This window comes from Dasypus novemcinctus, chromosome 9, assembly GCF_030445035.2.
Source record: "Dasypus novemcinctus isolate mDasNov1 chromosome 9, mDasNov1.1.hap2, whole genome shotgun sequence".
Taxonomy (NCBI): Eukaryota; Metazoa; Chordata; class Mammalia; order Cingulata; family Dasypodidae; genus Dasypus; species Dasypus novemcinctus.
In genome coordinates, this window is record NC_080681.1 from 5137991 (window position 1) to 5151087 (window position 13097).

Below are 13097 nucleotides of genomic sequence, written 5' to 3' on the forward strand. Positions count from 1 at the left end.
CCCAAATTCTGTTTCCCTGTTATGCTTCTTTTCTTCAGCGGGTGCTTTTTAATTTTCAGGTTTGGGTGCCATTTAGTTTTTCCAGCATCTCCAAAGTTGTGACAAGTTGTAGTGAACTTAAAAAAAAAAAAAAACTATTTATAAGCCTTTTTAAGGTCTTATCTTAAAAGTAAGGGTCGAAACTTCCTGAGGCTAAAAAAAAGTATTTCGCACACAGTGAAGAAATCTGAAGATGAAATTTGAGAAACTAATGTTTCCTGGTTTTTGATCTTTTAAGTGTATGTAGAATATTTTTATAAGGTCAGAGCCTGGGACAAATCACATTCTTGAAATAAAGTTGCTGGGTGCTGATCACATTTCCTGTTTGTAGGTGTTGATAATTATGGTCGCACCGTGATGGTCGTAGTTGGAAGAAACATTCCTGTAACATTAATAGATATGGACAAGGTAAGCCAGAAAAAGGCTCTATTTTACAAATATTGACTTAAAAAATAAGTAGGATATAAATTTGGAATCAGTGCTTAGAATTTGAGATGAGGTAGAATTGTGTATCACTGGCAGAGTAGCAACCCTGATTCTGCAAGTCAGCGTGTGTTATTTCCGTAGATCAGGGGTTTGATTTTGCTCTGTAGGGGAAACAAAAACTGGAATGCCGTAGTGGATCTCCAAAGACAGATCTGCTTTGTTATGATGTAACTGGACAAGCTTTTGGTTGGAATCATTCTCTATTACAATTGTCTTGCCAATCAAATTCTGCCCATCTTTAAAAAAAGAAAAAGAATTAACTCTTGACTATCCAAAGAAAAGAAATCAGAGATATAGTTACCTAAGATAGCATAATTCCATAATCCCTTCATTTGAAGACAAAGTACAGAAACAGATGATTCCTAAAAGAAGAAATAATTATAACTGGTAAATAAAAATTTAAAAACTTACTACTTCATTAGTAGTCAAAAAAGTGAATTAAAATTAGATTTTTTTTTCACCTTCAAAACCAGGAAAAACTTTTAAATAAAATCATTGTTGTCAAAGATACATTGAAACTGTAAAAATAACCATACCACATTTTGGGAATTTGTACTGAGGAAATAATCCAAAGTCTGAAAGTAGCAGTGGACCTTGAAACTGCTCAAGTGGGGATATTCAGGCAAGGGACATTTGAATACATGTGATAAATATATGGATCTTCATACAAAACCCATTTATTAGAAGATTAATCATACAAAATCCATTTTATTAGAAAAGTAGTTGCAAAGGAGAATTACTTTAACTGTAATTCTAAACCATAATCAAATATTATGAACTTTGTTTAAAAAGATGCAAAAATTGCACACAATTTGAAGATAAAATACTTTTGTATAAAAGCAGATCATTGTTTGTGGCTAAGCCCTCAGACTCCTAGTTACTGATGGAGTAAAAAATTGTGAAAGCACTGAGCCTGCCATGTTGCTCACGAGATTGTTTGTAGCAAAAAGTTATAACTTAAATTCCTAACAGGTAATTGTGATACATCCACAAGTGAAATGTTTTGTGACCTTAAAATTTGTGATTATACAAGTGAGTACCATAGAAAAATAATAATATCAATAGGAGACAAAGTGATACATTAGGTTGTATTTACACAGACCTTAGTTTTTTAAAAGAAAAAAATGTACAAAGATAAAAATTGGAAATAAATATACCAAAATGTATTTCAGAGTTGGGGGGAATTTGTTTTCCAAAGTTATTCTGTCTTGTGGCTATACTTTTTTATGATGAAGAGTATTTTAAGTTGAAGACAGGAAATTTAAGCCAAAAGGGGGTATCTAAATTGTTCTGGGGTGGTGGTGGGGAATAGAGGACCTGGTAAGAGCAGAAATAGGAATAATTAAAAACACACATACACCCCAGAGGAAAAACCCAAAAGATGCAAATGATATCATTAGATAAGTTTCTTTTTGTGATCATTTGTTCTGTGTTCTTAGTAACCAGTGTGGCTTTTCATTCTCATCATCAGTACTGTGATTGATATCGATAAACCATTTGATTTTGGTGTGCACCTACCACAGTGTTGTGTATTCATTCACGTGTAGTAATTAGGTCTATTGTAAGGTCCAAACCACGTAACTATTAGGAAGATGCTGCTTTCTTAATCTTCTTCTCTGACTGCTCTGGTCGTGTTGGAATCTTAATCCAGGTTAATCCAATGGTGTTAATGTCAAGGATTTACTGACGATGAATGGGAAGTAGCCTGTTTTTTAGCAATCCTTGAGCTGTTACCTCGAGCTTCCTCTTGTGATTGTTAGTAGCTAAACCCCTGGGTCCTCCTGCCCCCGCCTGTCTTGTCCCTGTGCTTTGTTTTTAGTCTTTCTTGTCAAGTCCCTCTTTCTTGTAAGGGAGCATTGCTCTGGCAGGTCTGGGTCACAGCAGAGTCTGTCCAAGGTCTAGGGATGCTGTCCAGCCTATAGCCATCCACAGACCAAGCCTGTCCTTAGCTGCTGCTTTCAGACCAGCGGTCAAGAGCTAGGAAATCAGCCCCCGTCGTGAGAGCCGAGAGCCAGGAATGCATCTCCAAGTAGACACTGCCAAGGCTTGGACCAAATCAGGCAGAAACTTCAGGAATGACTAGAAAGAAGTCTAGAAGGTCTACTTTTAATGATTTTGATGTCATTATCCTAGAGAGGAGAAACCTGATAGTTGACCCAAGAACTCTTTCAAGTATACGAAGAGTTGTTTCAGAGGGTGGAGACTGATTGTTCTCCAGCACTAACGGAAGACAAAAAGGGATTGTACTGCAGTGTTTATGTCAGTTATTAAACACTGGGATGATTCACTTTCCTGGAGATCTTTTTAAAGAGGGTTGATACTCCTCAGTCTGAAAAGTCCATCTACACTAACTGGGGCATAGAGTAGGTTAACCTTTGCGTTTTTTCCCTCTTTCTTGGCCTCTGTGAAATATATTCTCCTCTTTTTCTTGTAGGCTCTCTTATATTTTATCCATGTAATGGACCACATTGCTGTGAAGGAATATGTATTAGTGTATTTTCACACCCTTACCAACGAATACAATCACCTGGACTCTGACTTCCTGAAGAAACTCTACGATGTTGTTGATGTCAAGTTAGTTATTTTTACAATTTATGAAAGGGGGAAATAGCATCTTTCTTTTCTAATATTAAGCAATAGTAAACATTGCTATGTATTCTCTGAAAGGATATTTCATATAACAAAAATTTTTATCATATATAGATTAAGTATTTCAATAATGGGAGACCTTCCTTAACGCAAACTTATTTTGCATTACAGCAAACTAATGTATAACTCTTCCTCTCTCTCAAACATTTTAGAAAAGGTTTGTGATCATTACCAATATGTGTGTATAAAATAGCAAAAATGGTGTCTTCTATTTATATGGTGTGTGCAGTTGTCAGCCTACGCTTAAAAACATTATTTCATTTGATCCAGTAACCCTGTGAATTTATTAGGGAAGAGCGCTGCTTTTGAAAGATAGGAAGATACCAACAGGTGAATTGAATTGTCCAGGGTCATACAACAATAAATGCAGAATTTGTATTTAAACCCAGACTACTACTTGGAGCCAGCAAATTGTTTTCATTAGACCGTATTTCCCTTGAAGTGATGATGGAGATTTTATCTGGAAAATATATGACACCCTACTGTAGCAAAGATTAAATACAATGCTAAGTTTTTCTCATTAATGTATTTTATGAATTTTGAAAATGATTCACCCTCCTGATAGCTGCCTCTGCTGCTACCTGGCTATTTGATTTTGAACAGGCCACATCTATGAAATGAGGGAACTGCACTACTTCCATAAAGCCCTCTCCAGGGGACCAGTGGTCATTACTGGGCTGTTGAAAAATCTTCAGGCCCATGGTTAGAAGAATAAAGACTGTCTACCCTGCTGTTTATTTCTACCTGGAGAGGCTACATGGGGTAGTGGATAAAATCTTGGATTCTGGAGATAATCTTTCTGGGTTCAATCCCTGTCTCTACTATTTGCTGCCAGGGTGACTTTGAGCAGATTAAAATCAAGTAAATAATATTATTTATCTGTTACAGGAATTAAGTATGAAACCTTACTACCATTCCTGGAACATAGTAAACTATAAAAACGCTGTATAACAGCTTGTTGCTGTTATTATTTGTGACCATTGAAACATTAAATTTATGATTTTTGCTATAATTTTAAATGGTTTAACTCTTTCCAATTCCTACATCTGATTCATAGATCCTAGTGCCATAAGGGAAAAAATAGCACACAATAACTGCTTAAACATTAAGTATGAACTTAACTTTGACCTATTTATAGGTGGCTCTGTCAAAGCCAGCAGAAACACTTAATATCTCCTATAAAACAGATGCTTTTAATAAAAAATGTTCTCTCAAGTATTTTTTTTAAACAAATTAATTTTATTGAAACATATTAATAAAGCATACAATCCATCCAAATTGTATAACCAGTGATATTTGGTATAATCACATAGTTGTGCATTCATCAATTCAGTCATTATTAGAGCATTTTCATTATTGCAATAATTAAAAACAAACAAAAAGTCATCACCTCTTAATCTCTCTCTGCTTCCCCTGCCATGCATAGCTGCTATTCTATTTCTGTCTCTCTAATTTATTTGTTTTTATATTTTGTATAGATGGAATCAAGCAATATGTAGTACCTTGTGTCTAGTTTCTTTTCTTCAGTATATGTCCTTTTTTTTTCCCCTAACTGGAAGATTATTAATATGTTGCTATATACTACCGTTCATAGTTTGCTTTGATTGTATGTTTGCCTGATACTAACATATTGAAATATACATTTGTTCAATTTCAAAGAAAACAGTCTCATATATGCAATATCACCCATATTCATATTTCACATGTTCTCCGAATTGTTTTTGCTATTTTGCCTAAAATTCAATATGTAAACTAGAGCTGTTTTTTACAATTTTATTTCCTGTGTGAATGCATGTATATACTCAAAGAGTTAATCATCCATTTGGTAACTGGCTTTAGATATAATTTATTCTGACCTTTTTTTAAATTTTTGAATCAGGTACAAGAGGAATTTGAAAGCGGTATATTTTGTTCATCCAACATTTCGTTCAAAGGTACAGTGTATTTCTCTTTTTGCTAAGTCTGGAATTAAGTACATTCCCAGCGTATCACGATATATTTCAGCATCTTAATTGTTGCTACCACCATTGCGACTCCTGTTTTCTTTGTTTTTGCCCCCCTTTAAGTGATCCTGAGTTGTGGTCCTGATGCTTTAGACCTGTGTGACTCCATTATCTTGGCGGATAACCTTTATAAGCTGTTGAGGTGTGAGTCTTTGCTCCTTCCTGCTCTTTGTTCATCTAGACCTTGCCCGTCCTGTTCTTAGGGAATATGCTTTTACTCTCTGCTCATTGCTAACTCCTGCTTGGCTTTCAGATCTCAGCTCCAACATTACTACCTGGGGAGCAGATGTGGCTCCAGCACTTGAGCACCTGCCTGCCACGTGGGAGGTCTCAGGTTTCGTTCCTGGTACCTCCTAAGCAGGCAAACAAATGAAAAAACAAACTCAGTGGAGCTGACGTGGCTCACTGGCATACGAGGTCGCAGGTTCAATCCCTGGCGCTGGTACCTCAAAAAAATACAAACAAAAAATTTACTTTCTGTATGTGGTTGTTTGAAACTATGCGTACCCCAGAAAATCATGTTGTGAAAGCCAGTCCATTCTGCAGGTGTAAACCTATTGTAAGTAACAACATTTAAATAGGTTATTTCAGTTAAGGTGTGACCCAGCATGGGTCTCAATCCTCTTCCTGGAGTCCTCTATAAGAGAATACAATTCAGAGAGAAAGAGAGGGAGAGTGAGCCATAAAAGCAGGAAGCTCAAAGCAGCGAAGCCAAGAAGAAAAGGGAGAGACCAGCGAATGCCCCCACGTGCCTTGCCATGTGGCAGAGGAGTGCAGGATCACCATCAGTCAGCATTGAGGAAAAAGCATGATGATGCCTTGATTTGGACATTTTTCTCAGCCTTGAAACTGCAAGTTTGTAAGCTAATAAATTCCCATTGTTAAAGCCAACTCATTTTATGGTATCTGCTTTTGGCAGCCTAGCAAACTAAAACATATTTTGTTACCAGTAGAGTAGACTGCGGCTATTGCAAATGTTAAAAGACTTTATAACAGGGTAATGAGTAGAGGTGGGAAGTATTGCAAGGTCCTCGATAGAAAAGGCCTCAATTGCTTTAGAGAGAATTTTGGATTCTAAAGGTACTTCCCATGAGGCCTTAGACAGAAACTATGACAGTGCCATTGCAGACTGGAATAAGGGTGATCCTTGTTTTAAGTGGCAGAGAATTTGGCAAAATTGAGTCCCCGGTGTTGGATAAAAGGCAGAATTTGAAAGTGATGAGCTTGAATATTTAGCTAAGATTTACAGACTACATGTGGAAGTGCTGCCAGGTTTCTTCCTGAAACTTTTGGTAAAATATAAGAAGAAAAAGATAAGCTGAGAACTGAATTCCTGGGCACAAAGAAACCAGAAATTGAGAGCTTTGAAACTTCTGAGGTTCTGGAATCCCCAGAGGATAGTGCTCCATGTGAGGATTTAACTGAGCATGGAACCAGGCAGTGATTTCAGTGCAAGTCAGGGTTGGAAATACAGTTATCCAGGAGGATTTGTGGAAAGTCCTACTGTGATGGTTTGGACCCCTGTGTGCTAATACAAAACCAACAAGTTTTTTGCAAGTTCTTTATGAACAGAGCTATTGCCAGCCTGGACTAAAAGAGCCAAAAAAGGGATGATTGAAGGAAAAATTACTTCAAAGGCAGAACCATGGAAACTGAGGTCTGGCCTGAAGCCCTCTTCTCAGGCGGCGAGTGCAGACCCACGTCTGTGGGAAGGTGCGTATGCTCTGGAGCCGGGACAGGGCGGACCTCCCACCCCTTTGTTGAAGACTGTTACCACACCAGGCTTCTCAGGTGCCTGGGGCGTTGCGGAGAGACTGTCCCCAGTGTTTGCTGAGGCTGGAGCCTGGGGCCTGACCACACCCTGAAGTTTGAAGGTGTTGGAGCCTTCACCCCAGTGCTGGGGGAGAGCGTGGCTGCTGCGCAGGAACTGGGAAAGGGTGGGGCTGCCGCTCCGTCAGGCCCAGCAGACAAGACATCGTTCTGTAGGTGACTCTTCCAGCCGGAAATCTAATGGGTATCCCTGCATCCTTTTGGAATTGTTTGGGACCCATGACCCTGTTTTCCTCCCAATTTCTCCCTTTTGGAGTGGAAATGTTTATCCTATGACTGTCCCTCTCCTGTATATTGGGAACAGATAAATTATCCTCTAGGTTTCACGGGTCCACAGCCAGGGGGGAGCTGTGCCCCAGGACCGACCAGACAGATAACTGCTTTTGATGAGACTTTGTACTTAGCATTGTGATGGAATGAGTGTATTAGTGTGTATACCCCGGAAAATCATGTTCTTAAAACTAAACCAGGGAAGTGGATGTGGCTCAAGCAATTGGGCTCCCATCTACCATATAGGAGGTCCAGGGTTTGATGCCCAGGGCCTCCTGGTGAAGGCAGGCTGGCCCGTGTGGCGAGCTGACCCATGTGGAGTGCTGGCCTGCACTGAGTGCTGCCCCAGGCAGGAGTGCTGGCCCATGCAGAGAGCTGGCACAGCAAAGTGATGCAACAAAAAGAGACACAGGCAAGACAATAAGAGATGCAGCATATCAGGGAGCTGAGGTGGCACAAGAAAATGAGTGCCTCTCTCCCACTCTGGAAGGTCCCAGTATCAGTTCCCAGAACCTCCTAATGAGAATACAAGCAGACACAGAAGAACACACAGTGAATGGACACAGAGAACAGACAACTGGGGTGGGGGAAGGAGGATAAATAAATAAATAAATCTAAAAAAAAAATTTAAATCATTCCTGTGGGTATAAACATATTGTAAGTAGGACCATTTGAATAGGTTGCCTCAGTTAAGGCATGCCTAGGGTGAGTCTTAATCTTTAATCCTTTTACTGGACTCCTTTATAAAAGAATAAAATTCAGACAGAGAGAAACCCATGGAAGCAAAGAAGTGAAATCACCTAAAACCAGAAGAATAGGGAGAGACCAGCAGACGCCTCCATGTACCTTGCCATGTGACAGAAAAGTCCAAAATTACTGGGAGTCTGTCTGTGGGGAGAAAGCATCACCTGATGATGCTTACCTTTCTGTACTCCCTTATGCCTACTCTAAGCACCAACCCCTGAACTTCCTTTCTTACTAATCCCAAATAGCCAGCTTAGACTCTGCCTGTTGGGAATCTTTTCCCAGTACCTCCTTCCTCCTCCACCCTCAAGCCCCCAGGCTCCTTGGAGGACCTGCCACATGTGCTCCCTCTGCACCTCGTGTTTCCCTGGCTCCTGGTGCTCATCACCTCAGCTGTACCTACCTGTCCTCTCCACCAGACCACGCCCTTCACCACTGTATCCCCAGGCTAGTATAGTAGATATTTGTTAAATGAATGAGCAGCATAAGTAAAATGCTTACATGCTTTAGCCACCAGTGCATTTCATTCAGTATAATATATACCAAACAGCATTTTACAGAAAATTGTTACATATACACGGAACTATGTTACAGGAAAAAAATGTCTGAAATGCTTAGTGTTAGCTCCTAAGACACCAGATCCATTCAACAGTTTCTCTTTTCCTTTATGCCCTCTAGAAAAATTAGTTTCCAAATTATCACATTCTAAATTTAAAAAAGGAAGTGGCTACATTTTTGATGGCTTTGTTTCAAAATGATGTGTCTTTAGCATCTAAATATCTTAGCACATTCTTCCTTTTAATATATTTTTTTAAGTTCTCTTAGTTTATTCAAATTTCAGCTCTAAGACCTCATTTTAGGCTTCTACATTCATATTAGTTCTGTTATGGATACATCTGACTATATTTATAAATGTCTTAGTATTCAAACTGAATATTTTATTGGAGCCTTGCCATGTGATGCAAAATAACTCATTGGTAAAACTTCAGTAAGTGATAGTTGCCAGTTAACAAATCTCTTAATTATTATCTTGAAGGCACAAAAAAAGATTATTAAGATGTATAACCTTTAAATACAAAATAGTACTAATATACACAGTAGCTTGATGACTCTTTTGCTATTCAGCATGCTTTTAATTTATTTCCCTACAATCAAAAAAGTCATAGAATCTTTTGAGTTATAAGATGTATTAAAAATTATCTGGACCACCTTCCTGGAGATGTGTTTCCCTTCTTTGCTTGTATATCTACCTTGATAAGGAATTGTCTATCTGATGATGAAGCGTATTTTTTAAAGTCAAATATATTCCTTATGCTTAATTTTGACTTTTGGGGCTTTACCAACATGTTTTGTATGCATTCAGCGAATCATCAGATAGCATGGTTCCCAGTACCTTCAGTATATACATCTTAAATTCCGTGTCACAATTCCAGTGTAGTGTCCAGTGTGAACTAAAGAGCATGGGAGTGGACACAGGCCTCGGGTGCGCCGTGACCACTAGTGGATACGGTAGAACCACTTTCCTCCCTGCTTAGATATGACAGTGGAGTCACCACTTAAAGTCATCCTGCTAAGCTGCAAGTCACACGTATTCAAATCACTTTCTGTTGCATTGTCCATAAAATGTGCGAGAACTACCTTCAAAGTAGCCTGATGCACGAGGGGCACATGGAAACCGCAGATCCCTGCCCCTCATCTTACACTTAGTCTGGACCACGTACTCATTGAATGGACTTGTCCACACCACTTCCCACGTTAAGTGTTTCTCTTCTCTTTTTCTGGCCAATAGTGTATATTAAATTCATGGATGATAAGCATCTTTATGCTGTAACTGTACTTTGTACTGTATAATTTAGCCTAAAATTGCACTGGCCATTTTTAGTATCACATTTTTTAACTTGAATTCCTCCTGAGGAATTGATTGCTCACTCATGTATGATTTTATGTATTTTTATTAAATTCCTTCCTTTGGTCCAAACCTTACATTCTAGCTGTCAGGGTAACTGTGAATCTGTATTCCATGAAAGCAAATAAGCTAGTCTTCTCAGGTTTGTGTCATCTGAAAATGTAATAGGCATGTCGTTTGGCCTTCATTCAGAATATTGATTTTAAAAGAAGGGAGAAAACAGTGCCAAAAATACTCATTTGTGTGATGCTCCTTACCAACTTAGAACTGAGAAGACAAATTTGCTTCCAGAAATAGGTTTTTCACTTTCTTATACCTTGAAAATTAATTTTCATTATATCCCTAAGAAGCTATAAATATCTAAAACATTTTCTGAGTCATCAAAAATATTTATGTGCCCTATAGTTTATGCCGTTCTTATTACTGTAATACTTTTTTTTTAAAGATTTATTTATTTATTTCTCTCCCCTTCTCCCCCACCCCAGTTGTCTGTTCTTTGTGTCTATTTGCAACGTCGTCTTTGTCCCCTTCTGTTGTTGTCAGTGGCACAGGAATCTGTGTTTCTTTTTGTTGCATCATCTTGTTGTGTCCGCTCTTTGTGTGTGCGGCACCATTCCTGGGCAGCTCTCCTTACAGGGCGCGCTCCTTGCGCGTGGGGCTCCCCTACGCGGGGGACACCCCTGCGTGGCAGGGCACTCCTTGCGCACATCAGCGCTGTGCATGGGCCAGCTCCACACGGGTCAAGGAAGCCCAGAGTTTGAACCGCGGACCTCCCATGTGGTAGACAGACGCCCTAACCACTGGGCTAAGTCCACCACCTACTTTTTCATTAGTAATTCTTATCTTGTGTATGTGACAACTATGTTATCACCTAGACTATTCAGTTAACTAAACTTCTTCAGACTTGATTAACAAGAGTTCTCCATAACTAAGTAACCTAAATTATTTTTTATAATATTTATTTATATTTAGTTTAAGTAATTTCTCAATTCTTAGTTTTTATTTTATCAAAGTTAAAAATACACATGATTTAGAGTCAAATAGTTCTTCAATGCTTGGTATAAAAGATAGCAGCTCCCTGCTTCACCCCACCTCTTCCTCCTCCACTCAACTGTTTCTTTTGTTTCTTTTGGTAATTATCTCTCTTTTTATTGCTACTCTTCATATTTCTGTTTTAGATAGGGAAGATTAGGATTTAGCTCTTTTGGAGATTTCTGTTTCAATCATCTATTGCATAGTAACATACTAAATTTAATGATTTAGAAAAATAATGATTTATTATTGTTCAAATTCTATGAGTCAAGAATTCAGGCAGGGCTTCGTTGGACTGGATGTTTTTCTGCTTCATGTGCTGTCAGCTAAGGTCACTCAGCGGGATTCAGCTGGAGGCTTAAAGGCTGGAACGTTCAAGAAGGCTTGACTCACATATCTGGCATCGTAGTGCATCTCCTATGGCCTTTCTAATTGGCTAGCTTAAGCTTCCTCACAGCATGATGGTCTCGGGATATTCAGACTTCTTAAAATGTGCTTGGCTTTCAAGAAGGAAACAGAAGCCAGTTCTCCCAAGCTTCAGACTTTCTACGACATCTCTTCTGCAATACTTTCTTAGTTAAAACAAGTCACAAGACCAGCTCAGATTCAGAAGGAGAGGAGAAGAGCCCACCTTTTGATGTACAGGGTGGCTTGCACATACAGAGAGGTGCATTAAATGTAAATGGCAAGATAGCTTAGTAGAAACACAAATTTAGAAGCTTAGGTTCATGTTAGCCAACAGTTTCTCAGCACTTGCCATATGCCAAATGTTAGGGGTACAAACTGGAATAAGGCAGTCTTTATCTTCAAGTATGGGAGACAGACCTTGTGAACAGGTATCGTCAATATAATGAGTTCAACTACAGCTAATAATAGTGATGATAATGCATAGAGAGGCTCCTGCTGTGGAGAGGAGAAACCAAGATGTCTGACCCAGAGCTTTGAAGGTTAACTGTCTTCAGCAGTCCAAAGGGGGTTAAGTAGAAAAACAGCTCTCCAGACCAAAAGAACAGCACGGCATAGGTGGAGAGCATGGGAGTGTTAGAATTGTGTAAAGCACCTGGCAGGGACAGATAGGCATTGAAGCTAGAAAGGTAGACAGGAGCCAAATACTGAGGTCCTATTGTAGCTGGGTAGCTTTGAAAGCTTTTCACCAAGAATGTAACCTGATCAGATTTGTGTTTTAGAAAAATCATCCTCTCAGTCCTGTAGAGAATGGACTGGACAAAGTAAGAAAGAGGCTTACTAAGAGACCATGGTCTAGATTGGGCGTCCATACACTACAGCCTCTGGGCCAAATCTGGCCTCCCTCTTTTTTAGATGTTATCTATGAGTGTTTCCATGCTGTATTGGCAGAGCTGAATAGTTCTGAAGAGACCATACGCCCCACAGAGCCTACACTATTGACTATATGGCCCTTTGCAAATTACATTTACTGACTCCTCATCCAGGAGGGGGAAAAAAAGTAAAAATCTGAATATATCAGTGGGTTTGGAGAAAATATGGTTTATTTGGGCCTACAACCCTGGGATTTAGTGACTTATTATATGAGTGGGAAAAGACTCATCAGTGACTCCTGGGTGTCGTTAGATGTAGGGATCATGGCCGGGAATATGAATTTGAAAGTCACCATCAAGCAAATACAACTTTAACTCTTTAAATGTGTTAGTGAATGAAGTCACAGAGATAATATAAAGTAAACAGAGAGGACAATTAAAAATAAGCCCAGGGCACAGGGAAGGAGGCCAAGAAGTCATCTAAAAATTAGCAGGAGAACCAAAATAGACTAATACCATGGGAACCACTGGAGGAGACAGCGTCAAAGACAATAGGGATAGTCACTGTTATAAATCCCTGTGGGGAAATTAAGTAAGACGACTACTAAAAAGTCCCTGCTTGCTCTATATCATAGTTAAGAGAGGTGTGAAAACTTCAGTTTCCACTGTGGTATTTCTCATTGTTGATATACTTGTTGAGCTTTTCATTTGAATACCAACTTAAAATTTGGATGAAGTATTTTAAGTACTTTTAATAATTGCAGAATTTCCTTTTTTCCCTCAATATTTGAAATAGCACAGTAAGTGCTAAATAAATGCTATGGGAACACTGCTTAACCAGACTCAAAAGTGTTGCATTTC

General features: G+C 39.0%; 1 protein-coding gene across 6 annotated transcripts in view; it reads left to right on the forward strand.

The window, feature by feature from the left end:
• GDAP2 (ganglioside induced differentiation associated protein 2) overlaps positions 1 to 13097 on the forward strand; it is a 78577-nt gene that overhangs the window by 50025 nt on the left and 15455 nt on the right. For 5 of the 6 annotated variants that reach the window (XR_009187057.1, XR_011649579.1, XM_058302969.1 and 2 more), the window contains exons 10-12: positions 371 to 447; positions 2960 to 3099; positions 5054 to 5108. Coding sequence is in view for 3 of the 6 variants with exons in the window: in XM_058302969.1 (XP_058158952.1) it covers positions 371 to 447; positions 2960 to 3099; positions 5054 to 5108 (272 nt within the window). In the remaining 3 variants the exon portion in view is untranslated. Of the gene's footprint in view, positions 1 to 370; positions 448 to 2959; positions 3100 to 5053; positions 6891 to 13097 lie in introns of all 6 variants that reach the window. The other variant, XR_011649578.1, reaches the window with a different exon arrangement.